This window comes from Ostrinia furnacalis, unplaced genomic scaffold (genome assembly GCF_004193835.3).
Source record: "Ostrinia furnacalis isolate ACB-3 unplaced genomic scaffold, ASM419383v2 OfSCF3746, whole genome shotgun sequence".
In the NCBI taxonomy this organism is placed as follows: Eukaryota; Metazoa; Arthropoda; class Insecta; order Lepidoptera; family Crambidae; genus Ostrinia; species Ostrinia furnacalis.
In genome coordinates, this window is record NW_021133985.1 from 382,021 (window position 1) to 409,536 (window position 27,516).

Consider the following 27,516-nt stretch of genomic DNA (forward strand, 5'->3'; position numbering starts at 1 on the left):
TTACTATTTAAAATACATTTTATTTAATAGAAACCCCCTTCTGCGTCAAGGTATTATCTTCGTATGTTTCAAGAACGTCAGCCAAATGCTCATTGTCCCTGGGTTTCTTGAACTGCCGCCGCTTTTGTGAGACCTTCTTCCTTTTCGGTACAGCTGGTTTCCTAGGCCCGTGGTCCTGCATACTTTTGATGCCTTGTTTTTCGAGATACTCCTCGATTTTCGCGTCGTCCATAGCATCGACGGCTGTAGCACGCCAGAGTTTGACGAATTCTTCGTCAACCTAAGTAAAAAGTAAGACTTTGATTTTATATTAATGTATAAGATAATTTTGTACAGTAGGTACTTTTAATAGGTCAAACGTGTCATGATTGATATACCATGTTAATAAAGCATTATCTATATCAACTTTTAATTGGTTTTTAATTATCTTAATAACCAACCATTAGTCATTAGAGTAGGATTATTTTTGTAAATGAGGTGGTTGTCCTTTAGTTTGTTTGTAAAAAGTAAAATATTTTTAACAGAAGATTAAATACTCACATCTAAAGTTGCAGTCTTATCATTGTAGAATAGTATTTTCTTCTTATCAGTAGGTCTGGTTATGTACAAAATTTCTTGTGCTAAGCTTTTGAGGGCCCTCTCACAGTGAGGCAGAGACTCTTGGACATCCTCTAGTAAGATGCCTCCAAGTCCTTTTAAGTCTTGCTGTTTTAGTAATCTGAAAGGTATAGGAAGGATCCCATGAATATAACAAGTTTTTAGGATATAGGTTAAAATAATATGGGATAAATGTACATATATTTTATTATTAACCTCAATAAGGACTTTTTGTCCTTGATTTTGTAAACAGGCTTAAAGTTGTACTTCCCATCAGGTGTGCATTCTATTTTTGGATTATTTTGTAGTGCCTCTGTTTGTAACCACTGAAAAAATAACATTTAAAATCATTATCAACAAGAATAGAGGTATAGTGGAGTACACAATCATCAATTTGTTATCTTAACCGTTAATATGGCAGTGGGAATATTAGTTCCCACCATATTTTAAACTTTATTCCCTTGTATCAAGCTCCAAAAACAATGAAAACTTCTTGGACTTCTTATGCCCGTGAAAGGCAAACAATAATTACCTGTTTGACTTTGTTACCAACATCCAACTGGTTGGTTTCGTCCAGGATGTCGTCCAATGTGAGCGGGTGGTCATCCCCTTCTTGGTGCCGTGACCTCATGTGCCTGACTATCCGGGCAAGTACACCAAATCTGTACGATGAACTACCAGCCATTGTTTTGTAGCTGGAAATATAAAAGTTTTAGGTGAAACTTATGTAAAAATTATACAACCTTATAATTACAACTGATTTATTGCTCTGTATGTTGGTGGTAGAACTCATATAGGTACTGTTATAGGAAAAGCAAAGGAAAAGAACTGAGCACGAGCAGTGTTAAGACAAGAAGATTATGAAAATCTATGTTGGTTTCGTTTTATTATAGAAAATGCATCATTGACTTTGTTTAGATTTATCTAGATTTATAGAAAATGTATTTTTGACTTACTTTGACGCATCCAGCTTGGGCCCTGCGCTGGCTGAGCTGGATGATGAAGACTTTGACTTCTTTTTGCTGTCATCTTTGAATTGGGAGTCATCTCTTTTCTTCTTTTCAATGCTGAAAAAAACTGATTTTTAAGTAGGCCTGTCAGTACAGTTTGAAATTGAATTTGATTTCCTCTTTGTAATATCATAATATAGAATGACTTCAATTTGTTTGAGATTTAAGCAGAGATTTTATTGGAAAATAAACTACATAGGTACATCTAAGAGAAATAAGAATTTCCAATACTTTTCAACTTTAATGATCAGGTAGGCAGATTCAATTAAGTATTATTTAAGTGCATCATGAACAGTTGAATACCAATATTCAAGTGTTTATTACTTCATACATCATTAAAAATACAATTAAGATTGTAGAAGTAGGTACAACAGGATGGTAATATCCAATCCATTCTTGGTGAAGTCCACTGGAGTAGTTCCATTCGAGGGTGTCGTATGTTAGAGCGAGAGAAAGTACATAATTGGGCCCAACAAAGCCACCAGTCGCGGCAGTGTTCCATTGGTGACAGAACGATGTAGTATCGTACCTCGGTGTCGCAAGTGCCTTCTTCTTAAACGCCTCCCGTTCCCGCAGCAGAGCCGGATCCATTGTTTTTAACAAACACACAAGTCACAAAAGGTGAGAATTATAAAAGTTTATTTATTTATTTTCAATTCATTGTTTTTGTCTCACACTTCCGATCAAAATCAATGCTCAATAAATTTGACAACTTTGACATTGACATTCACGATGTGACGTTGACGTATGTTTGCTTTTTTTATTCGGAGTAGTAGCAAAGGCATTTAAGCTTATTTTATCATTTTGTTTGGTATCAGAATAGTATTTTATTAAATATTAATTGAAAACAGTGAAAATAAAAATATTTAGGTTTCCTTTATAAACTAACCTGCATTCCCTATAATTTTAAGAGCCGATGGGCCAATCTAACCACATATGAATCTAACCGAAACCGGGCATGCATGCATGATTCATCATCCATTGGCAAGTCGAAATACACATTCAGAACTGAACAAACAAAAAGTAAGTTCGTGTCTGCCAGCTACCTTTGTTTGTTTGTTTAATTTTTAATTCGGTAAGCGAAGTATTTCAGTGTTTGTTGATACCGAATTGGCATAGCGCAGTGGCGCAGTAAGTCCTTGTGCGAAATGTGTCCCGGGTTCGACGATACGACTTTAATGATTTATGTGGTTTTTTGTTAGGGGACAGTTAAATGTATTGCAAATTTTCACACTTTACTCGGTTTTGTTTCTTAATCTTTGTGATAAAGTATTTCATTTAAAAACACTGTGACAGTACTAACAGTGTGACTTGTTGTAAGCTACGGCGAAGGATGGTTGGAAGTGGATAAATATATTATTAGACCGTATTACTATGTTCCGTAGGGTAGACCGGGGACAATAGTACCATTTTTTGGAAATTGTTCAATATTGAGAAATCTAATGAAATGTAACTTATTCTGTTAGGATGCTGTAAAAACTAGACTCTTAAGCTACAAATTTTAGCATGCAGAGTTGAACTATTATTTCGAATATTAATGAAAAACGAATTTGAACTGTACGATGTCTCATGTTACAATTGACCCCTACAACGGGTCAATTGTACCAATAATATATGAGGCAGTAAAAGTAGTTATGTTTATCTAATCATCACCTTTATTGGTATTCTGTTCTCTTAATCTCCTACAATCATCAGTCTTTATTAATTGAGATCGAAAATATTTAGGAACAAGTATGAAAAATCAACACTTAAGTTTAAAAACTACACAATAACTTTTCTTCCATAAAAACGAAAAAACTAACTGTTTCTACATTATATGCCATCTATTTGGCTCGGATATTGCATCTGAAACAACAATAAGCATAATAACAATGATAGAAATATCAAAACTGAAAAATCTATTTTTGTATGAGGGTACAATTGACCCCTGGTACAATTGACCCTGATTATTTATACCTACTACTGCTTCGACCTTTTAAGATTTTTTCATAAGCCTGTTCATAAAGGAATAGATCCGTTGATCCGCGATCCGTACTTTTGACTCTACGCCGAGGCATCTAAAACAAAATGTTCAAATACTTAGTTACTTACTGAATTAAGCTAAAATGTACATATTCAGAAGGGTTTTAGAAACCTATATTAAAACATTTTAAGTAGGCATTTAGGTACTTATATCACCTTTTTATCTACTTATTTAATAAAACACATTAAGATGTATCTAATTAATGCTTAATGCACTATAACTATGAATGAGCTTAGACTATATTTTCAGTAGGTAGGTATGCCTGTAATTGTAAAAATGTAAAATAACCACGTGAATGTTTTATAATAACTTATCTTATTATAAGTATAATAGGTAGGTACTTTAAAACCAATTTAAAATATTATGTAGTAAGTATAAAATAAGGTTCCGGGGTTAATTGTACCACGGGGTTGATTGTACCGCTACAATTGACCCCATGGAGACTGGTACAATTGTTCCAAGTAGGTAGTCAAGAGAACTCACCTGAAATTCAGTCATTTTCACAGTGAATGCCAATAATTCGCTGTCGATACCAAGTTTAGAGCCTGGATAAACTATTGACAACAATACTTTGGTAACAAATAGCATATTAGCCAACTTATGGGCTCATATATTTGACATAAAAACTTACTGCGGCTGGGCAAAAAACAAAAATCCTTCCTGTACACCTTCGTTTCTCAGCACAAGCGCCGCCGACTGGTGAGCGGATGGAAACACAAAAAGCGCATATTCTGACACTATGCACACAATCTAACGTCGCTTGTATGAAGAAATATCGCCGATGGTACTATTGACCCGTGGTACTATTGTACCCGGTCTCCCCTATGTATTCAGACGGTGTCGTTTAGCCTATTTTAGCGTGACTAATAGTGTAACAGTGACCATACCAATTCAAAGACGTTATGAAGCAGTATAGGCAGGGTTTGTTATCGCAACTATTACAAGTTTACAACTAGGTACCTAAATACATCAGTATTTATCTTGAGGTGCCGTCGCTGTACCTACCTAATCATACTTTATAAGTATTAATAACTAATTACATTGAATGGATCGTAAAAAGTCAATGCAGGATTTCAACTAGGTACACCCTGAGGTACACCCGAATACGTGGGAAAATGTAGTTGATCAAACAATACAAAAACAGACTTAGGAAGAATAGCCTTAGGCTTGCTAAATAATTTCTAGGAAAGGACCGTGGAACTGTGTGGGCAACCGTCAAATATCCTGCTGATAAACGTTGTATCAGGAAGTTAGGGCCGAGCCACAAATTACGATAGGCCGCCACGATAATTTAAGTCCCTCCCTACACTTTGTGCAAAGTTACAATGCAATGCTACTTTGTTGATACATAGACACACATTTTTAAATGTAGCCTATGTATAGTACGTTAAGTACTGCTCTGTGGGTTGTCTGGAAGAAATCGCCTTTGAGAAAAGACCGCGAAAAGCAACGAATGTTGCAATAATGTAGGTATACCTACCTACCTAACGTAAGAAGGACATTATCTAGAATTTTCATGGGATCTCCAGTGCGGTATTCACCTTCCCCTTCACAATACATGTCTTCCGATTAAGTAATAATTCCTCGAGAGACCTTAACTTTTGTGATTTTATGATGGAAAACACTAAAATCGGACGGATTTTGCGAAAACAATCATCAAAATAAGTAATTAGCATATGCTAATTAGTTCCACACTTGACGGGTGTGATGTGTGTGATTACTTAATTATCTTTATTCAATGTTGAATAAAATATTGGCACTTGATTTAAGTCCTAAAACGTCAAAAAATTCAAAGCTCCTACATGATCTCATACTTTACACATGGAGTAAAAGTGTTGAACTATTGAAAACTTTATATTTCAATTTTTCACTGTGTTACCTACTATCTCTTAGTTCTTATATTTGCAACTGTCCACATTGCATGACGTGGCAGCCTTTAATTAAGACAGCACTTTTAGTTATAGTAATTTCATGTATGCGTGTTTGTCTTGTTGGTTGTCCTAATAAATAAAATAAAATAAAATAAAAACTACTGAAAATAATCTCAAGAATCACTGCCGAGTTATATTCGGAAAAAGGGAGGAAAAACACGTGGTCTTAGTTAAGCAACTCTTTCATAAATTCGCGAAACTTTCATGGCCCTCAATATCGTTCTTCTGACACGGTTTTGCAAAATGTATTTGTTAGCTCTTTCTCGTTACTTATAAATAATACTATTAAAGTTTGCACCTGGTCTGTCTGTGAGATGGCTAGCTTGTAGCTTGTCTAAAGGTAGTTTGTTCGCGGTTTTTTCTCATGTCCCGTTATGAGGTGGGAATATCTCGATATTGCTTCGATAACCACCGGTCATTATCGCCGGTGTCACTGGCATTATCGGCGCTAATAAAAATGTCAAGAAGCAAACAACGAAACAAGTTTGGTCGCCTCAGCCCCGGCAAATGCTGCAGCCTTAATGCTGTGACCTCTGCTTAGCGCGGCGGACGTGTCAGGTGAGTTAAACAGTGAATAAATACCACTTTTATCCGCGTATGAATCGATAGTATTTATCGTCTTGGTTAGTTATTAGTCTGTTTTTTTTAATTAACAAAAATAGTAACTACACACAGATCTCATTGTTTTGATGTTGTTGAACAGATAATCAAGTAATTAGTAACGCCAAAGGATAACAATAAAGTGGCACGATCTACTAATAACAATGTACTATTTAGTTATTCATCTATTTCGTAAAATCGTACAAAACTGGTTCATAACTTATGTTAGGTAGGTATATTTGTTTTGATCTTATTTTTATTATGTTAATAACGTAATAGGTATTATGTACGATGAACAATTAAAATAATGTCCATAAACGTTTAATTATGTATTTTAACTGTGTGACTTCTCCTGTAGGTAAATAAGTAGGAAAACTTTATGTAGCTACCACCTACACCCAAGTTAAACGTTGCTTCTTAGTAACAATGAAAAGTTCTTTCATACTACCTATATTAAACCTTATGTTCCTTATTTACTAACACAAACAAAAGTCTTGTTGGTAATCTATTTGTAACCCACTTTAATTTGATAAAAACACTTCGTCCGATAAGCATATGAGCGAAGGACACAGATGATAGCCGATAGGTCAGAGGAACTTACAGGTATTGAATTATTTTACTAGGAGGAAAAAAACTTATTACAATAATTGTATTAAAAGAACAAAAAACATCAAATTAAATGTCTTAAACCGTAAATGAAGGTGATAACCTCGTGTACCGATTAATAAAATACAAACGCGATTGTTATGTAGGAAGGAAATAACAGAGCAATCAAAAAAAAATGTTGGTAGAAAAAGATTGACAGTTATGTCGATACGGATCCAAAAACTTCATCAGTTTATCAAAGATTTGTGTTCAAAAAATCCAATTTACTTCCGTACAGACCTGAAAAATTCTGCCAGACATTCTGAAGCTGAAACACGCGTAAATAATGAAGTTGGGTTTACACTGGCCACATCCCTTTGGACCTATTTGTTACGCGGTGGGTTACACCAGACACAAAACTGTTTCTTTTAATATTAAATGAATCATATTGTAACGGGCTTTTTTGTAAACGAAGAAAATATTGATAACATCGTAACTTATGTAGAGGTGGATCAATTCGACAATGAAAGGGTTTATAAATTACGAAGCTTTGTCGAATTGATCTGAAATTGTCAACAAGCCGTTCAAAATTTTGAATATATTCGAGTACTTAAACTATACGTCATGTGCGCTAACATTATTTTAATTACAAAAACTTTTGAGAGCTAAGCGCTCAAAATATTGTTAAATACATCTTTCTTATCTTACGGGAAAACGTTCAGTCCTACAGTTTTCTTTCTCAATGCACGTGTGTTCTGCGACTGTGATTCATTCTGAATTAATACCGCGTGCAAACAACGCATAAAATTATCCGCAAATTAAAAACGCAGACGTTGCTAGGTGTAGCTAAAGTTGGTAGGTATCTTACAGTGTTATAACTAGTATTTTTTCGATTGTTACATTACTTACTTACCTGACGATAACGATACCGTTGTATGTGCTCCGGTCAGACTAATATTTAATTTCAAATACGTAATTGTAATTTGCTTACTGCATTGCTTTCTCAGTTCTACGTGTGGTCATACAACTCGTATTAATAACATTATCTAAAGATGAGATAGATAACTATAGAATATCTATCTGTAATTTTTTCAAAGTGACTCAAACATTTCTAAGGGTGTGTGAATTGAACGTAACCTACTGGGTAAGAAAAAATGTCTCTTTGATACATTCATCGCTTTCAACACATTTTATGAATTTCAACAATATCAAAAATAATGATTCAACTCGATTCTACGAATTTTTACGTGATTTTCAGGCATTAATAATAATAATAAAATAATAAAATCATTTATTTGCAAGAACATGGTTACAGCACAGATAATATAATATTAGGTTACAGATTGGTGTTAATTTAGTTAATTCCAGCATATTCTGTTGCATGCCGCCATCATCATTCGCCGAAGACCATAAGTTTACTGACACTAGTTTAGCAGCTTAGAGCGATCAATCACATATCACACTTCTAGCCTCTTGATTGGCTCTTTTTATTATCCTTTTAAGATCCTGATCTATTATGACTTGTGGGAGACGAATCGAACGCCTCCTCACATTACTTTAACAGAAACAGAATTTATACAAATCATAAGCGACTTTGAATAAACAAATATATTTATAATTGACTATATTACAAAAACATAAAAGAAAATAAAATTAACAATCCGAATAAAATCAAAAGAGCAAATCGCAGTGAAGTGTCAAAGATGACAATATAAAATCTTCTTTTTCATTGCCGGCCAGGAGCGCGCGGGACGGAGCGCCGCGGGCGGACCAATGAGTTTTCATTGTGGCGTACCTAGATCGCCACAGTACTCCCCCGCCAGACCGTAACTACGGTCGGTAGAAGTCTGGATACCTCACTATTCTGCCGCTGGAGGTCTGCCTGACATTTTCTTCATTGGCGTGTTGAATCTCGGCCTCTCTTGAATCCTGTGTTGCATATGCTGGCTTAAGTCTGTCTATAGAGACGTTTACCTCCTTTGTGTTGATGTCCAGAGTATAAAACTTTGGTTGTCTCTTGATCACTCTGAATGGACCAGCATATGGAGGCTCCAATGATGTTCTAAGGCGATCTTGCCGGACGAAAACATGCGAACTGGACTGAAGATCTCGTGGAATATAAAACGATGAAGTGGCATGCCATGAAGTTGGCCGAGGGGTGAGCTTGGCCATGTATGCGCGAAGCCGGGTTGCGTACTGCGTGACATCGGCAGTTTTGTAATCATCCCTCGGACTCAGGAACTGACCTGGGAGGCGAAGAGTTTCGCCATACACCAACTCAGCAGGGGATGATTGAAGATCCTCTTTAAAAGCGCTGCGCATGCCAAGTAAGACCAACGGAAGAGCTTCATGCCACTGCGAAGGAGCATGGCACATGATCGCCGCCTTGAGTTGTCGATGTAGACGCTCGACGATGCCGTTCGCCGCAGGGTGGTAGGCGGTCGTGCGGAAGTGGTGCGCACCAACCATGGCAGCAAGGGCCTCGAAGAGGTGGCACTCAAATTGACGGCCGCGATCAGTGGTTATTCGCTCGGGACAGCCAAACCTGGCAATCCAACCCGACACGAGGGCGGCAGCGCAGCTCTCCGCAGTGATGTCCTGAAGTGGATATGCCTCAGGCCATCGGGTAAATCTGTCGATGACAGTAAGGCAGTACCTGAAATTAGAGGATGGAGGCAACGGCCCAATAATGTCGAGATGAATGTGAGTGAATCGTGAAGATGGTGTGGGAAATGAAGAAAGTGGCGAATGAGTATGACGTGATACTTTACTTTTTTGGCAGCTGATGCATTGCCTAGCCCACTCTCTACAATCTTTGCGAATCCCTGGCCAAACAAAGCGTTGAGAGACCAGTCGCACCGTAGCTGAACTTCCGGGGTGATGAAGATTGTGCAGCATGTCAAAAACTTGTCTTCGGAAGTAAGGAGTGATAAATGGACGTGGAACAGTCATAGAAGTGTCGCAGTAAACAGGTATGTCACTGTACGTGGTCGGTATCTTTTGAAGCTTGAGGGAAGAACCGTGAAGCAGCAGATCTTGCAGTTCAGGGTCATGCTCCTGAGACTGTGCAAGTTTCTGGTAATCCAAAGGTAATGTGATTTCTTCAACTCGGGAGAGGGCATCAGCGACAACGTTTTCAGGGCCAGGAATATATCGAAGATCAGTAGTGAACTGCGCAATAAATTCCAAGTGTCGAAATTGCCTAGGTGAGCACTTATCTTTGGCTTGAGAAAAGGCAAAGGTTTGTGGTCGGTGAACACTGAAAATGCTCGGGCCTCAACCATGTGCCGAAAGTATTTGATTGCCTCGTACACAGCTAGCAACTCACGGTCGTAAGGGCACAACCTGCCAGCTGGTACGAAAAATCGTGAATATGGCGAATTGGATATCGGTCCGGAATTGTTCTTGAATAAAGCGCTCTGTAGTCTCCACACGGTCTCCAACCATCGTCTTTCTTCCTCACCAGATGTAGAGCTGATGACCAAGCGCTTTCAGACCGTCTAGCCACACCACTAGCTACCATTTCCTCGTACTCTTTCTTTGCAATCTGCATACGAACAGGGTCGAGACGGCGAGGTCTGCAGGAAACAGGTGGGCCGGGAGTAGTTCTGATAAAGTGCAGCGTATTGTGTTTGGGAGGAGAATGAATTCCAGCAGGACGAGTGATCTCCGGATACTCTGATAAAATCCGATGATATTCTGACTCGGAATTACTACCTGAAGGCACTTTGACAGAAGCGACGTCATCATTTCCAGACGAAAAAGCAGCTACCGAGAGCGATGTAACTCCGTCGACTAATCGCTTATTACGGCANAGCAGACCGAAACTTTTTTCTTGCGTCTTCTTGTATACGGGGTCACCAATATGTGGGAGACGAATCGAACGCCTCCTCACATTACTTTAGCAGAAGCAGAATTTAGTAAAATCATAAGAGGCTTTGAATAAACAAATATATTTACAATTGACTATTTACAAAAACATAAAAGAAATAAAATTAACAATCCGAATAAAATCAAAAGAGCAAATCGCAGTGAAGTGTCAAAGTTGACAATATAAAATCTTCTTTTTTATTGCCGGCCAGGAGCGCGCGGGACGGAGCGCCGCGGGCGGACCAATGAGTTTTCATTGTGGCGTACCTAGATCGCCACAAATCCTTTATCAGAACGAAGTGACGTCCACTCATTTAACACGAGACATAAGAATAANTAGATCGCCACAGACTTTTGCGGTAACATGGCTTGTTAGAAAGCTATCAAAATACCTAGATACGGCAAATAAGTAAAATTAAATAGGGTTTTTCTTATTATCTCGGTTAAAACTTACACATGCACTATATTTCTATACATATATTTTGTAGTGGACTGGGGTTTTTTTTAAACTGACCAATAAATGCCTGTTTTTCAGATTGCTAATTTCCGACATTTTGTTTCAGGTTACAATGTGGTCCCGTAGGATTCCCCTGTTTATTTTTGGCGTTCTAGTTTTAATACTAAGGTAAGTAAAGTACATTTTTTATTTTTCAAACTCAATATTGAAGTTTCTAAAGAAGGTGTCTTCTTTAGAAACTTCATTTTTATGGACTTGCTGCTCCCTTCTGGTTTTGGATTAGTAGAAAAACAGGAAAGCTAACACAGGCTTTTAAATAAAAGCTTTCATCAGATGAATTACTCGTGTGCTTTCATTGTGAGTTTGGTTAAATGTAGAGTTACTGTAGATAGACTATATAAAATATCGATTTATTAGTTACTGAGTGGCCTTTGCCTGTTTACTACTAAAACTAGTAAGATTTTACTGTGATGAGTCGGGTAAGTAACTAAAATTTCTAGTTGCCTGTTGTGACCATTGCAGACTTCAGCATCTATCCTTGAGCGATGGGGTTAATTGGGATTAGAACTCCTAATATCATGCTCTACTTTGAAAATACTAATTGATTTATCTATTTTAGTCTATTATCCCAGAGTACGTGACGAAGATGTAGTTATAGGTACTTAGGAGTAGTACCGTCTCTTAATTAAGTATGTTTGCGTCATAGTGCTCTGTTACGTGCTACCTAGGTCTTTGAACAAACGTCCTCATCTACTATTTATACTGGGTAATCGTAATCGTTAGGGCAATTAAACGTTTAGGCTGATTGGTAGCGATCGTTACCAATCCTTAACTGCAAATTGAAAGAGTGTTTATTGATGACCATACAATGAGTTTATGACGCTATTTGTTTGGAGACTCTAGCTAGGGAAATAAAAAAATGCAATCGTTAATTTTCACTTTTTTTTACCAAAATTATATTATCTCTCCGTCAAATTAGGACATGGCTACGATTAGTCAACCATATTTCATTGCAATGTTACATATAAAGCCCGGTTTCAACTAAAACGGAGAGGAGAAGAAGTGTGTTTGAATAACCGATCAGATTTCGTTATTTCTCACTAAAATGGAAGAGAGAAGATGTGTTTGAATAAGCAATCAGATTTATTTATTTTCACAACACCTCTCTATTCAGTGTACTTACCGGAAAACGCGGCGTAGCGTAGGACGTTCACTCGGTGGACCGACGACTTCATATAAGTAGCAGGAAGGCGCTAGATGTAGGCCGCATCCCAACCGGGCGATATGGAAATCATTGGGAGAGGCAGAGGCAGTCCTGTGGCTGAAATGATGATGATAATATTCGCTCAGCTTTGGTTCTATTCAATTCAAACACATCTCCCCGCTTTGTTGAGAACCCGCCCTGAAACTGGCCCTCTTTGCAGCGTGGCAGCAGAGGACGTAGTATGGCGCTGGTCCTGCGACAACGGCAAGTGCGTCAAGCTGAAGAACGACCCGCGCAGCTCGGAGCCCGCGCTCAGCCTGGAGGCCTGCAAGATGTTCTGCAACGAGTACGGTGAGTCGAGGCGATAGAAGCAGACCTTCGCAGCGCGACAGCAGACGTGGTGTGCGCTGGTCGTGCGACAGCAGGTGCGTCAATCTGACGGACGACCCGTGTTCAGCCTGGAGGCCTGCAAGATGTTCTGCAACGAGTAGGTACGGTGAGTCGAGGCGATAGAAGCAGACCTTCGCAGCGCGACAGCAGACGTGGTGTGGCGCTGGTCGTGCGACAGCAGGTGCGTCAATCTGACGGACGACCCGCGCTCAGCCTGGAGGCCTGCAAGATTTTCTGCAACGAGTACGGTGAGTCGAGTCGATAGAAGCAGACCTTCGCAGCGCGACAGCAGACGTGGTATGGCGCTGGTCGTGCGACAGCAAGTGCGACAGCAAGTGCATCAAGCTGACAAACGACCCGCGCTCAGCCTGGTGGGTTGCAAGATGTTCTGCATCGAGTACGGTGAGTTGAGTCGATGGAAGCAGAGCCTTCGCAGGGTGACAGCAGACGACGTGCTGCCAACCTTCCTTTTCGACATCCACTCACCGTAAAGGCAGATTTCGTTTTAGAAAATGTAATTCTTCTAGCTTTCTGTAATTTACTGAGTTAAAAACTGGAAAATCTGCTGCCGTGTAGTCGTTACAGTCAGACGACTGTGGCGACTTCACGTGCTATCTGAACAATGGGATCATATTCCTTTTCAGAAAAGGAGTATCCACCTACTAAGTAATTCAGACTTAAATATCGATACAACTTGATGCAAGTCGTTGTTTATTTTGGAAAATTACTATTAGTCAATTAACACTCCTCGTGATAACGTACACAAATAAATAGAACGATTTACTTTCACAAAACATTATCAAGAACAAGATACTTAGCCTTGCCATTCGCACCCAGACAATTTATATTGTGTCTGAAAATGAATATTGTGAATGTGATTATTAAGATAAAAAACGCCAGACTGTGAGACATTGTGGTTTCTACTCATTTGTGTCTGTAGACTTTTGTCTGGCGTTGGTAAAATGGTGAAAATGGTGTTGTTTTCTGTACAGCTAGCACGAAAAACTTTCGAGTTCGAATCATTTGCGAATTTTTTTTTATCCACAACGGGGAAGCTCTTGGCCTGTATCTCACCTGATGGTAAGTGAAAGTGATGATCAGGCCCAAGGTGGAAGCGAGCTTCACCCGGAATCCCTAACCACAGAGGAACTGGCTATCTTACCTCTAACTGCCGGAAGACAACAATGCTGTTAACATTGTTGTTATGGCTACAGAATGGTAGTAGCTAGCCAGGCGGAGTTGGAACAAGCCCTACCACCAACCAAACCGAACAGAAAATTATGCCCCCACTGGGAAACTTATTTTGAGAATCTTTGTCACGTTATCATTTAAGTAATTCGAAGGTTGAGTATCGAATTTTGTCGAATACGCAAACGATTCGAAGACGAAAGTTGTTCATGCTAGAAGTACTGATACAGAATAACATCACAAATTGTTAGGCTTTTAGATCTTTCATTTTAGACTACGTTACTTTATTATTTTACAAATAATATTTTATGTCACCCGTGCGCACGCGCCTTTATTGCACCGAAGAATGCATGTTAGTGTTAGGAATACCGTTAGTTGGTTTGTAATCAGTGCCGTAGATAACAGCGAATGCGCAACAATCAACTAAGTAAGTAGGCTATCCTACAGGATACATCGCCCACACACGATTAAAAACAATCACATAAGAGTACGCTATGGATTGCGCAAAACTGTATAAGTCATTACTGATTTCTCTATTCTAATTTGGTTACCTATACAACAATAGTAAGTACGTTAGTTAACTCATTTGTGAATTTTACTGTAGCGATGACAATGCACCGCAGAGAACCTTGCAATGATGAAATTAAATACTTATTCCCAAAATTCCAGATACAATTTAAACCTGTTTTATAAAGAAAGTTGAACTGAGTTTTTTTGTGGAGCTTCTTTTCAGCTTGTTTTTGCCAAAAACTTATTCGTTTGGAAAAAGGCTCAATAATGTCAATTTGCATGAGACAATAATTTTTATTATTATTAAAAATAGTCTTAAGGATTTATTTTTGGGAAACATAATTTGATTGACGTTTTATTAATAGTGGTAATTAAATTCATCGGTCCAAACCAAACAAAAAAACCTTTGATTGTAGGTAATTCAATTCACGCATACGCAATTCGATACAAGCATTGTACTTACCTATTTACTTTGGTAAAAGTGAAATTAGTATCACGATCGTACTGATATGAAAGCGAGTTAATAGTTTGTCTAATTATTTGCAATTCTGTTTATCGTTAAAGTTAATTAATACCTTTTTAAAAGTAACATGTTTTGTAACGACTACAACGCTAATCTTCACATAAATAAATAAGAAACAATTTAGAAATGCAATACCTACTTACCTAGAAAACATCTAACAGGAAAAAGCAATTTAACAAACAAATTGTAGTAACGATTTGGTAGGAATAGAAACCATTATTACATACTTATCTGCATAACAAGTCATAAATAGATATTGTAAAATGTGTCATGCACATTTTATCCTCATAGAATCACAAATGCAAAGTAACATAATTTATTCTATTGTAGAGGCCTAGAATCTTTAGTAATTCTACTAGTGTAGGTAGTCGAGCACAGCCTAGCTGATTTAATAGGTACTTAATCTGTACATACTCGCATATAAGGGAGAGGCCATTTCCATCTCCTGAAAACTAAACAAACAACCCCAACCACAGAACATAGATGACCACAACACTCCCGAGTTTGATCCATAATCTTATGGTTTTCGTTTTAACTAAGTAAATGACGTAACACTGCTGGACAAAGGGCGCCCCCAAGAATTTCCACAAGTATGGGTGCTGCGCTGCTCGCTTCCAAGTATTTCCAGTGGCCTTCACCTCACCAGATCGTCGGTCACTTAAGGTCTTTTTTTTTTTTTTTTTTCGTCAGGAAATGCATGAAATTGCATACCCACTGGCCCGGGGGAACCAGTGGGTTATGTAAGGCTCTCCCTGCCAGATGGGCAGGGCCTACTCACTAAAACCTGACGGTGTCCTCCCGAAGTCTTTGGGACGGTGCTGCGAGTTATTGTCCGAGCTAGATGGCCTAGACATTCTTTCGCGGCTCCGCCCCACGGTCACTTAAGGTCTTGGCCCATGGTCGCCACTCGAGGACTTTTCTGCCTCAGCCCCCAACGGCCATCAGCTCTACGAGCTATATGCCCTGCACGCTGCCTTTGTGTTTGGCAATTCTGCGAGCTATGTTGGACTTATATCGAAGGCAATTTCCAGGACTGTTATGGCCACGGCCTACCGGGGAGGCGGACCTAGGCAACTTCCTCTCGAAGATCAACCTGAACAGCATCGAAGTGAAGATCCTGAAGAAAGGAGCCACGGACGACCTGATGGAGGCCGCTGCTAAGGTACTTAGTGTCTTTTTAACAGACTTCAAAAAAAGGAGGAGGTTCGCAATCTGTTTTTTTTTTAACTTTACATCGCATACCTAGAGAGCCTTAGTTGTAGACCTTAGTTTCTCATAATTATTATCAAATCTTACGTAGTAAGTAAAGAGGTTGATAATTTCGCAGACGCCAATTAACATACAATTAACATTATTGCCATATCATGGGCTTTTGAATAGGGTGTGAACAGTGAAGAGATTATAGATAAAAGTCTAAAGAAGAAGAAATCAATACAAGTATTATTTTAGTTATAAGAAACAGTCTTCTGTTTCTTTGTATACCTTCGCGTAGTTTAGTAGGCACTTTTAAATTTAATTGTAAACGACTAATAATAATAAACTAGCCCTATTGATACCTAAACAGTTCTTTAGGACTCTTTTCAATAGCAAAGTAGCTTTAGTAAGTTATAATATCCTAATGCTCTTTTCAGGATTAGGAATACCTACCTGAAAAAGAATGTAGTGTCGAATAGGACTACCTATACTTAGCTGAAAAAGGTCTGATTATAAGGGCAATGCTATCATGTAGAGACTAAAATGGAATATTTTTGTTCGCAGAGATTCAAGGAGCAAGTCTCCTTGGCAATCCCCAGAGGGTCAACCCCCAAACTGACCGGCAAGGCGGTGGACGTCTACTTAGTCAACGAGAATCCTAATGAAAAAGGTAAGTTTTTCAATACATAGTACGAGTACCTACATGTTCCATGGTCAAATGATTAATATAGGTTGATTATATTATTTATTTATTCGCTACCTACATTTACCTTACGTTACCTCGTAACTTCTAATGTTCATGTGATCTTTTTCCCTGTTTAAGATTTTCCAGGCTGGGGCTTAATTCTTCAGATGAAGCCATCGATATAATAATATTGCTTTTGCATGTATATCCAATTTGGACAGACCCTGTAGTAAATAACCTTAGTAATTCGAAGATCTTGGACCACTCTCCGAGTTCGTTATCCCTCAGGTTATGCGAAAACGAGTATCGTGGGGTTAATGGCTGTTTTCGTTAAAATGTATTGGTTACAAATCTTTTTTTTTTCGTTTATTGGCGCGATTTTTTTCCTTGGGACGTTACACGTTACATTTGGATTGGATTTTTGCGGTTTCGAATAACTTTTAAAGCTTTTTTGATACATAATGGCTCCTAATGGTTATTGAAAAAAAGAAATAAAAAATATTTATTTGGTACCATTAACTGCAATGTTTATGAGATTTTAAATTACTTTTTATATAAATCCCAAAGGCTTTCGTTTTAGAAAAACCTTTAATTAATTTCGATAAAGCAAGCCGTATGAATCTTCTCGTCCATTATGCAATTAGCTTTGGGCTGTTTATGTTGATAATCAACTCGATTAGCATGAATGAAGAGTTCGCAACATAATAAAAACATTTCGAAAAAAAAAATTCAATTGATAAAAATTAAGTAAGCAGCTAAACAAGACATTAAAAATTATCCTCATCACTAAGGTCAACGACAACTCGGAGTAAATATTTGTCGATGGATATTAATTAGTTTGAAAGTTTCCAAAAGTTTGACGCCAACTTCAACTTTACCTTGGTACATGACTTTGTAACTTTATCCATCAACTTTTAACAGCACAGCAGTAAGCCTGGAGCAGCTACGGCTCTATGATTTTTTATAACCAGGAAAAAAAATATTGTGGCGCCCCCTCACGCGCTCATGACTTCTTTCCATTGCTGCCCGGGGCAGGCGCCCCGGCTTGCCCCCTCCTAGATTCATGCCAGCTCAAGGCCCTGGAGTAAAACACGCATATTCTCCCACAGCATTTTCCCTGGAGATGGACGAGAGCTACGGCCTCCGCGTGTCCCCGTCGGGAGCTGATCGCGTGAACGCCACCATCACGGCAAACTCCTTCTTCGGGATGCGTCACGGGCTGGAGACGCTGTCACAACTCTTCGTCTTTGACGATATCAGGGACCACCTCTTGGTAAGTGGCTATGTTTGTTGTATACTACTGTATAGGTACTCGTATTCGTGAGGGTTCCAAGATAATCTGCTACGAGTATATTTTGCTGGTTGGTTTTAATAATATTCAGCGAGTTCCATGACAGTATTTTTTAAATTTAAGATATTAAGTTTGTAAAGCAATGCCTTCCCAAGATTGCTGGTGATTCAGTTTTGTTTTTATTAAACTTTATTTAAACTCGCTAAATGGCGATTTGAATAAATTAGACATAAACTCGCTACGGCCAGTATCAACGCGAAAATGTTTACGATTATGGACTCACGCTCAAAATTTTGCAATATCACTTACGGTGATAAAATACAGTTAAGATTCTTTTTTAATCCTAAATGTATTCGGCCGAGCACTGGACGATAAATTCAAATGTTTTTTATGCAGATTAGGGATCCCAATCGCAGATTTAAATGTCGCTTCGTTATGGAAATCGAGAGAATACAAGATACAAGTCATCGGCCTCAGACCGGTTCTCAGATGTTAACGGCTGGATATAACATAACAATGGAAGACGTCAGCTAGCTTGTCTCGCCTTATCAATCCTAGGTTAAAATGCAGGGATCTATCTGACAATCTTGCAGATATTTTCGCAGATTAGAGAGAATACCTACCCAAAGAAGATAAATTCGGCCCTGTCGATAATGCCCCAAGTGGTGTCAATAAACTTATCTTTGATTGCAAAACAAAATAACGTTTTGCGATCATTGATAAAGACCTATCTGTTTTATTTTCAAAATTGCATAAGTAGTTCTATTGGCACACAATGTATACGCCCATTTCTAAAAGCCAAGCCAGACGAAAGTTTTATTGCATGACTCAAAAATGACATTTGTTACTTGATGGCCTACTTTTGATTACGACATGTAAGTTACGCAGGTATCAATGGTAGACTGATTTCACCAGGAATTCAATCACGAAGGACGACGATAAAAAAGACATGGTTTATCCGTGGATATTTATTGATGACGTAATTTTACCAGGACCATCATGGGATTTTAAAGGATAAAGCGAAAGAATGTGTAGAGGTTGAGCGAGAGTGTGTTTTATTTCTGTCACAACCGTCAGGCTATCTGTAGTCGTTCCTGTACCTGAATACAATGCCAGCTGCATTTTCTGGTTTCAACCACACAGGGGGCAAAATATTTTATTTTATTTTATTCTTTGAGGCACAACATAGAAAGGTAGGTACTAGAAGGCAGTAGACTGTAATCATGATGATGATGGTGATGATGTAATGTTATTGTTGCAGATGGTCCGCGACGTGAACATCAGCGACAAACCCGTGTACCCGTACAGAGGTATCCTCTTGGATACCGCCCGCAACTACTACTCCATCGAGTCCATCAAAAGGACTATTGGTAAGATTTTTTTCGATATTTTAGACTTAGGTCTTGGTCACCTCTGATGTTTTTTGTGAATAATTGACGCTTTAAATACGAGGGAGGTCTTTAAATAACAAAAATTGGTACGACTGACACTGACTCCTCTTGATCTGGTACAAATCGCCTACTTGCGACGACGTGTGACATTTCGAATTATACTAGGTATAAGTAGTTTGAGATGTTACACTGTCTTCGCAAATGGACGAATTATTTTAAAAAAGAATGCGTACGAATATAACAAAAGGTCAGACAATAACGCATCGACCACAAATGTGGACCAACAGAAATCTGTTGTTGTTAATGTCAATGCGAGGAGGTAATAGCTGTTTTTTTTCCTCCATAAAAGTCAATCTAGCTATACAGCTTCATCATATTACCTTGGAAGGTTCCTCTATCCAATGCTATGGTTTCCAGAGGCGATGGCGGCGGTGAAGCTTAACACATTCCACTGGCACATCACGGACAGCCAGAGCTTCCCCTTCGTCACCACCAAGCGGCCCAACCTTTACAAGTTCGGAGCCCTGAGCCCGCAGAAGGTCAGTCTCTTTACTCTCTCATTCACGCAGGCCGAAACCGATGAAAGGGAACAGAAATACGACAATAATTTATTTTTTAATGCTATATAATTGTTACATAAGGCGAACTTAATGCCATTCGGCATTTTCTGCCAGTTAACTTTTGAGTTAAACAGGAAAAAACAATTTGGTAGTGTCTCTACCAATCAATTTGGTAGATTCCTCCTTTCTATAATTTCGTCATCTAAAAACTCGGCTCTTACGTTTGTTTAAATAGATTCAGGTTTATAATTTCTTCAGTCACTTACTTATGCATTTTCTTAGTTTTCTCATTGAAAATCATCTATACTTCTATACTAATATTATAAAGCTGAAGAGTTTGTTTGTTTGTTTGTTTGTTTGTTTGTTTGTTTGGTTGAACGCGCTAATCTCAGGAACTACTGGACCGATTTGAAAAATTCTTTTTGTGTTGGATAGCCCGTTAGTTCCTGAAGGCTTTAGGCTATATATCATCACGCTACGACCAATAGGAGCGGAGCACCAATGAAGAATGTTTCAAATCAGTGATTTTTTTCCTTTTGAGAGCTTACGCTGCGTAAACGGTTAAAGTTTCGCAAAAATCATGTATGACAGGATTGTTCCCCTTTAAAAGTTCTAAAAAAAAGTCCGCGATAGCATATGTCTATCTTTTAAAGTTGGCTCTTAGTAACCTTTTTTATGCAAAAAAAATCTGTTTTAAGTTAATGCATTATTTACGGAGGTTTTTTCATAAACATGATATTAATCCTTATCCAAATAAATAAGTTATTCATCACAAGTATTTAATTTTAAACATACTTGCCCTTTACACCATTCGATTTCATTAAGGGCCGATTTTTCAATCGTCGGATAACTTTTAACTGAAGAATAAACTTGTCGTTTTGACGTATTTCCCATACTGAAACTGTCAATGTGCCAAACTTATTCTTCAGTTAAAAGTTATCCGACGATTGAAAAATCAGCCCTAAATATCTTAGGAGATATCGCAGTTTTAAAACATCATCGCAGCAAAATAATGATCAAGTAGGTACTGCGCGCGCCNAGAGGTGATTTGCTTCAAAGTTGATATTATTAATTACTCATTAGTGCATTTTTTTACAATCATGTCATGTTAAAGACTATCATACTCTAGGGGCCTCCACTTAACCTCGGAGTGGGTGCCCGCTGCGTGCGCTCGCCTAACAATTATTCATAGTAATGCATGACGGTCATGCCGCGGGCACCTGCTTGCGCTGTAGGGCCTGTAGGTAGGTATACATAAACTCATTTTCGCGCGAGAGTTTTGGCGGAGGCCCTTGAGGTAGTGGGAATAGTCTTGAGGAAAAGCTTCTTCTCCCACGGCCAGTGGCATGCTAGGCTAGAAGCTTGGTGATTCTAGCTCCCGTAGGAAAATAAAATAAAAAGTTTACCAATAATACTGCGGTAGGTGTAGTTTTCGATTTCGTTGTAAAAAGATAATACCACCGAGTAACTTTCACCGGATAAACTTTTAAAATTTAGAGGTGATTTGCTTCAAAGTTGATATTATTAATTACTCATTAGTGCATTTTTTTACAATCATGTCATGTTAAAGACTATCATACTCTAGGGGCCTCCACTTAACCTCGGAGTGGGTGCCCGCTGCGTGCGCTCGCCTAACAATTATTCATAGTAATGCATGACGGTCATGCCGCGGGCACCTGCTTGCGCTGTAGGGCCTGTAGGTAGGTATACATAAACTCATTTTCGCGCGAGAGTTTTGGCGGAGGCCCTTGAGGTAGTGGGAATAGTCTTGAGGAAAAGCTTCTTCTCCCACGGCCAGTGGCATGCTAGGCTAGAAGCTTGGTGATTCTAGCTCCCGTAGGAAAATAAAATAAAAAGTTTACCAATAATACTGCGGTAGGTGTAGTTTTCGATTTCGTTGTAAAAAGATAATACCACCGAGTAACTTTCACCGGATAAACTTTTAAAATTATTAAAAGTGCCTACCCAAAGTCATTATTCCACGCGGACGAAGTCGCGGGCACAGCTAGTCACATATAAATAGCGGGAGACTTTTCGGCAGACAAATAACTCTAACTGCTTATTTGTATACTTTGTACAATCGATAAGTCAAAGTCAATTTTTTATTATTTACATGGACTATTAAATAGTGCTTACCTACATAAACAAATCAATCAAAATCAAAATTATTTTTATTTGTAAGTATAAACTAATTGAATTAGTACTTACAAATCGTCAAATTCTCTTTAGGAGCCTATACAATACATGTAATCTTTCTTTTTTTGCCCTACCAGTAGGGACACCATAGTGCATCAGGCTTTACACTTTAGTTACTCGTACAACAACATATAAAATGTCACAGTGTTCACTTCGATATGAACTGCTTTGTCCCCAGGTGTACACCAAGGCAGCCATTCGCGAGGTGGTCCGCTTCGGGCTGGAGCGCGGCGTGCGCGTGCTGCCCGAGTTCGATGCGCCGGCGCACGTGGGCGAGGGATGGCAGGACACCGACCTCACCGTCTGCTTCAAGGTACGAGCCCCGAGATGACTGGCGAGAAACTTTTTACAGCCAAACTACGCTTCCATCCAGCGATTGAATGACATATCCATACTGCAAATATCGGCCGACAAAAAGTCTGTATGTGGCTAGGCTTTGTACCCTTGTAGTTACTTAGATACACCTACGAGCTCCGAGATGAGTGGCGACTTAAAACTGGACAGACAGGTAAACTTTTTACAGGCAGAAACCTACGCCTCAATCCAGCAACTTTTGGATGCCGAATGCCGACATGAATGACATGTCCATTATTGTCCATACTGCCAATATCGGCCGAGAAAAAGTCTGTCTGTAGCTGTGGCTAGGCTTATGTTTTAGATATGCTGATAATTCACACAGCCACGGCCCAAATTATTGCTTGGCCTACTTAGTAGTAGCAATAGCAATATGTTGTCTCGGAATGGTCTTCAAGACAACATATTGCTGGTACGGAAACTCAGTCACCTTTATCAGCTTCTGAATTCCACAAGCATTGAGGAGCTAACGAGACTACTCGTACTAAGTTTATAAATTAATTTCACAGGCCGAGCCATGGAAATCATACTGCGTGGAGCCCCCATGCGGTCAGCTCAACCCCACCAAAGACGAGCTCTACCAGTATCTGGAAGACATCTACTCAGACATGGCTGGTAAGGGACGAAAGAGAGCTCGATTGTTTCCAAAAACATTTCAAAATCGGGGAAAACTTTTCGACTTTTTTCTTATCTTGACGACATCGTTCTGTTTTTATGTCTGGTAGTTTCAAATAATAAAAACAAATCTTAGTCGGGGTGATCTGTATGTAGGTAGTTAAATATAGTTTGATACTCAGCGTCATGTGGTATGCACTTGACACATGCTGAGACGGGGACCTTTTTGCTGCTGCAACGCCGCCTAAGTAACTGTCCCGATTAATTTTAATTTTAATTATTATTCTTTTGACTGGCTCTGTAATGTTGACCGTTTGTTTTTTGTATGTAGGTAAGTATGTGTATTCATGTGGCAGCAAAATAAACGTTATTTTATTCTATTCTATTCTACTCATCTTGACCATATTCTTGCAGAGGTGTTCGATACCACCGACATTTTCCACATGGGAGGTGACGAGGTGAGCGAAGCGTGCTGGAATTCCTCGGACTCCATCCAGAACTTCATGATGCAGAACCGCTGGGACCTCGACAAGGAGAGCTTCCTCAAGCTCTGGAACTACTTCCAGCAGAAGGCGCAGGATAAGGCTTATAAGGTAAAATGTGTTCTATTCTCCAGCAATCAGATCAGAGTTTAAGTCTGTAATATGACTTACTACCAGTCCAAATATTTTTTCTGATTGGCAGTTTTTTAATGAAGTTGTGATTTGTTTCAGGCATTTGGGAAGAAACTTCCTCTCATTCTGTGGACTAGCACTTTGACAAACTATAAGCACATTGACGATTACTTGAACAAGGACGACTACATTATCCAAGTGAGTCATTTTCGCAGAATCTTTTCGATCCAAAACAGTACAGTGTCAGGATTACCTACGTTTCAAAATGACGTACATTTATTAGAAAGTTATTTTGTACTCACCAGTTGACGCCATTTAGCGAGTAAGTACGGTCTTATCTGTCACAAGCCAGTGACTTCAACTTATTGATCTGGGCAAATACGGTTGAGCTTATTGCTTGGGATTATTCCTCCCTGGTACAACATAGGCACATCATTTGGATTAAAGTAATTTGTACTGATTATGACTTATTGTTTGCTTGTAGGTATGGACCACTGGCGTCGACCCTCAAATCAAGGGTCTCCTGGAAAAGGGCTACCGACTCATCATGTCCAACTACGATGCGCTTTACTTCGACTGCGGCTACGGAGCGTGGGTCGGCGCTGGTAAGTCAGCAATACTTTTAGCTTATACAGGGTGTAAGTAAAGGGCCATGTCTGCCGCACATTATAGTTCTATGGCCTTATACAGGATGTTAAGGACTAACTATGTCTGCCGCACATTTAGTGCTTTGGCTTTATACAGGGTGTATGTAAAGGACTATGTCTGTCGTACATCAGTAGTAGGTACCTTCAGCAAATACAGGGTGTAAAGGACCATGTTTGTCACAAATTAGATTTTTGATTAATATATTATTTCTTCTGATATTTATACATGGTGTTTTTGTTCTGTCTCAGGTAACAACTGGTGTTCTCCTTACATCGGATGGCAGAAAGTATACGACAACAGTCCGGCAGTTATCGCTCTTGAACACAGAGATCAGGTTTTAGGTCAGTAAAAGTTATATATGCCATATTATATGAACTTTGGCACACATTAAAAGGCTAGGTTGCCCTACTAAGTTGCCCTTAAAACATCTGAAGAGATTTTTATAATACCATTTCCACTGTCGTTGATGTCGTAAGAAGCTAAATCAGTGTGAAATGTGCGAACATCAGGGGGTGTAGTGTGAGTAGGTATACGTCAAACGCATTCGATGTCGACTGGAAGTGACATTAATTGTATGACGGATTTTACAGCGCCACTAGCGGAAACTTTCAAGAACTAAAATCTACTATATAAAAATAAGTCGGGTTTCCCTCCCTGACGCTATAACTCCAGAACGCACGAACCGGTTTCCACGGTTTTGCATTCGTTGGAAAGGTCTCGGGCTCCGTGAGGTTTATAGTAAAGAAAATTCAGGAAAAACTTAAAGGGGATAAAACGGGATCCACGCGTACGAAGTCGCGGGCGGCCGCTAGTCTTCATATATTTTTTAACGCGCTCGCTCGCTAGTGACGTTTGATGTAAACTCACACTAAACCCTCGGTCTTTCATCTGGCCAGCGCGTGGCGATCGTAGAACAAAGTCTCCGTGCCTCTGGAAAATTAGAGTCGTGTTCCCGCAGTGGAGACAAAACGACCGAATGATCTAATGTATAACCAGGCCTGTTCATCTCCGCGAGTTTACATCGAAAACAAAACACGCACGATGGCCCACCTACAGGATACTATTCGACAAGGCCTTACATACGAGCGAACATTGTCTCACGCACGCGTATTCTTGNTTATGTGGAAACTTGTATGAATCGTTATTCAGAAGTTTAATTTACCAGAACTACAACAGTTATTTTTTTATCGATCGGAACATAAGTTTTTTACTGTTTCGCGGATTTACCCTGGCCCATTTATTGCCCCGAAGCAGTGGTAGGGTTAATACTGGGATGTGTAAAAGCGCTTTTTAAAAGCCTATTTGCAAAAATAAATGAGTTTTATGAGTTTAGTTTTTTTTTAATATCTGAAGAGATTTTCTAAGACCATTTCCACTGTCGTTGATGTCGTAAGAGACTAATCAGGGTGGTGGCCAACGATTGTACGACGAATTCTCCGTCTCCGTGCCTCTGGAAAATTAGAGAGAGTCGTGTTCCCAGTGGAGTCTGGAGATAAAATGATTTACCTACGGATGAAGACCATTAGTAACTGTCAATACTTTCTTCTTCTATCTAGGTGGTGAAGCAGCGCTCTGGTCAGAGCAGTCAGACACGTCGACCGTGGACGGGCGGCTGTGGCCGCGCGCCGCCGCGCTGGCCGAGCGGCTGTGGGCCGAGCCCGCCACCTCGTGGCAGGACGCCGAGTACCGCATGCTGCACATCAGGTAACCTAAAGCCTGGTCCGTGAGCACGCAGAATTTTGGCCAATGACCCCTAGCTGCCCATCCTTATCGCTCGCGCGTAATTATATTGCTGTCGCGACTGTGCGACTGGCACCCGCAGTGAGTGTGCGAGCGCGATAGCAACTAATTACGCGCGAGCGATAAGGATGGGTAGCTTGGGGTCATTGGACAAAATTCTACGTGCTCACAGACCAGACTATAGACAATGGTAGCCTCACTAAACAGGATTCACAATGAAGCCAGGATAGCCCAAGTGTGAAGGTCTCGGACTGGCCGACTCGAGATCCGAAGATCCGGTGATTCGCTCCTACCCCGTTCACACCATTACAATTCCTAAACGCAAATACAAGGCGATAATAGCCCAACGGTGTCAGTGTCCTGTAGTTGGATTTTGTAAAGTCAATTTGCTAGGCTATTATGATAAACTCACTTCTAACACAGCATTTAGCTTATGTAAGCTGGAGAAGTTATGGGAGTTAGGAGGAAGTGAAAACTCCTAAAAAAACAGGACTTACAGTTCTCCAATAAAATCCAAACAGTGAAGATTGAGTAAAGTCTTTGAACCCGCAACGAATAATTTGTTTTTCTTCTCTTCCAGGGAGCGCTTTGTCCGTATGGGCATCCAGGCGGAGTCCCTGCAACCCGAATGGTGCTACCAAAACGAGGGGTACTGTTACTCGTAATCTCAACGCTAGCCTCACGAGATTCGTCTGCGTTCGCCCGGGCTACAGGCAACAGCAACGGGGCTTTTCTAGAAGTCCACGTAGAGTTTTTTTATTGACTCAAAATGAACAAACTTTTTTCTTTTTAATTTACTTATGGCTCGGAACAGTTGACAGCGGACGACGATACTTTAATGAGGGCTATCGTTTTAGCGCTCACCAGTTAGCGCCACTGTAGGTAGAGTAAGGTCCTGTCACTTGCTAGTAGCGAAGACAGTGGCACCAACTGGTGAGCGCTAAAGTGGTAGGAGGACTATCGCATTTGCACTCACCAAGATGGCGCCACTGTAGAGTAAGGTCCTGTCAATCGCCAGGGGTGCCAACTGTTAAGTATAAAAACGATAGCCCTTATTAAATTGAAGTAAGTAGAAGGTTCATTAATGCTCCATGAAAAGACTCTTCTGCCTCGAACTTGCCCAGGTATACAACAAAATAGTTCGTTTCAGCCAAATAACGTCCACTGCTGGACAAAGGCCTCCCTTATGGATTGCCATAACGACAAGCCCTGCGCTGCCCGGAACAACAAAATAGTATTCTTAAGCAAATTATGTCACTGTGATTGATTACGCTAAGCTTGTACTATTATGTATTTTGTCAATTTGGTGCACTTCTATTAATTAGATATTATGTAAGTTA

General features: G+C 39.5%; 2 protein-coding genes across 5 annotated transcripts; one reads left to right on the forward strand and one right to left on the reverse strand.

Moving 5' to 3' along the window:
* TfIIEbeta (transcription factor IIEbeta) lies at window positions 1-2,324 on the reverse strand. The gene is made up of 6 exons (XM_028312067.1): window positions 2,137-2,324; window positions 1,554-1,664; window positions 1,130-1,292; window positions 814-923; window positions 541-718; window positions 1-280 (listed from the first exon to the last, which is right to left on the reverse strand). Exons 1-6 carry the CDS (start codon window positions 2,196-2,198, stop codon window positions 20-22), a joined length of 885 nt encoding a protein of 294 aa, XP_028167868.1. The 5' UTR covers window positions 2,199-2,324; the 3' UTR covers window positions 1-19.
* Hexo1 (beta-hexosaminidase 1) lies at window positions 1,777-27,516 on the forward strand. Of its 4 annotated transcripts, none has more exons than XM_028312065.1 (16): window positions 1,777-2,228; window positions 11,180-11,241; window positions 12,498-12,628; window positions 15,920-16,050; window positions 16,647-16,752; window positions 17,877-18,040; window positions 19,320-19,428; window positions 19,867-19,988; window positions 22,384-22,518; window positions 23,069-23,174; window positions 23,589-23,767; window positions 23,888-23,986; window positions 24,273-24,393; window positions 24,685-24,777; window positions 25,993-26,140; window positions 26,757-26,944. In XM_028312065.1, the coding sequence occupies exons 2-16, from the start codon at window positions 11,186-11,188 to the stop codon at window positions 26,839-26,841; spliced, it is 1,785 nt and encodes a 594-aa protein (XP_028167866.1). In that variant the 5' UTR covers window positions 1,777-2,228; window positions 11,180-11,185; the 3' UTR covers window positions 26,842-26,944. The 4 variants fall into 4 exon arrangements, with proteins under 4 accessions (XP_028167866.1, XP_028167864.1, XP_028167867.1 ...); XM_028312063.1 differs by lacking the exon at window positions 1,777-2,228 and adding an exon at window positions 2,529-2,630; XM_028312066.1 differs by lacking the exon at window positions 1,777-2,228 and adding an exon at window positions 4,565-4,586.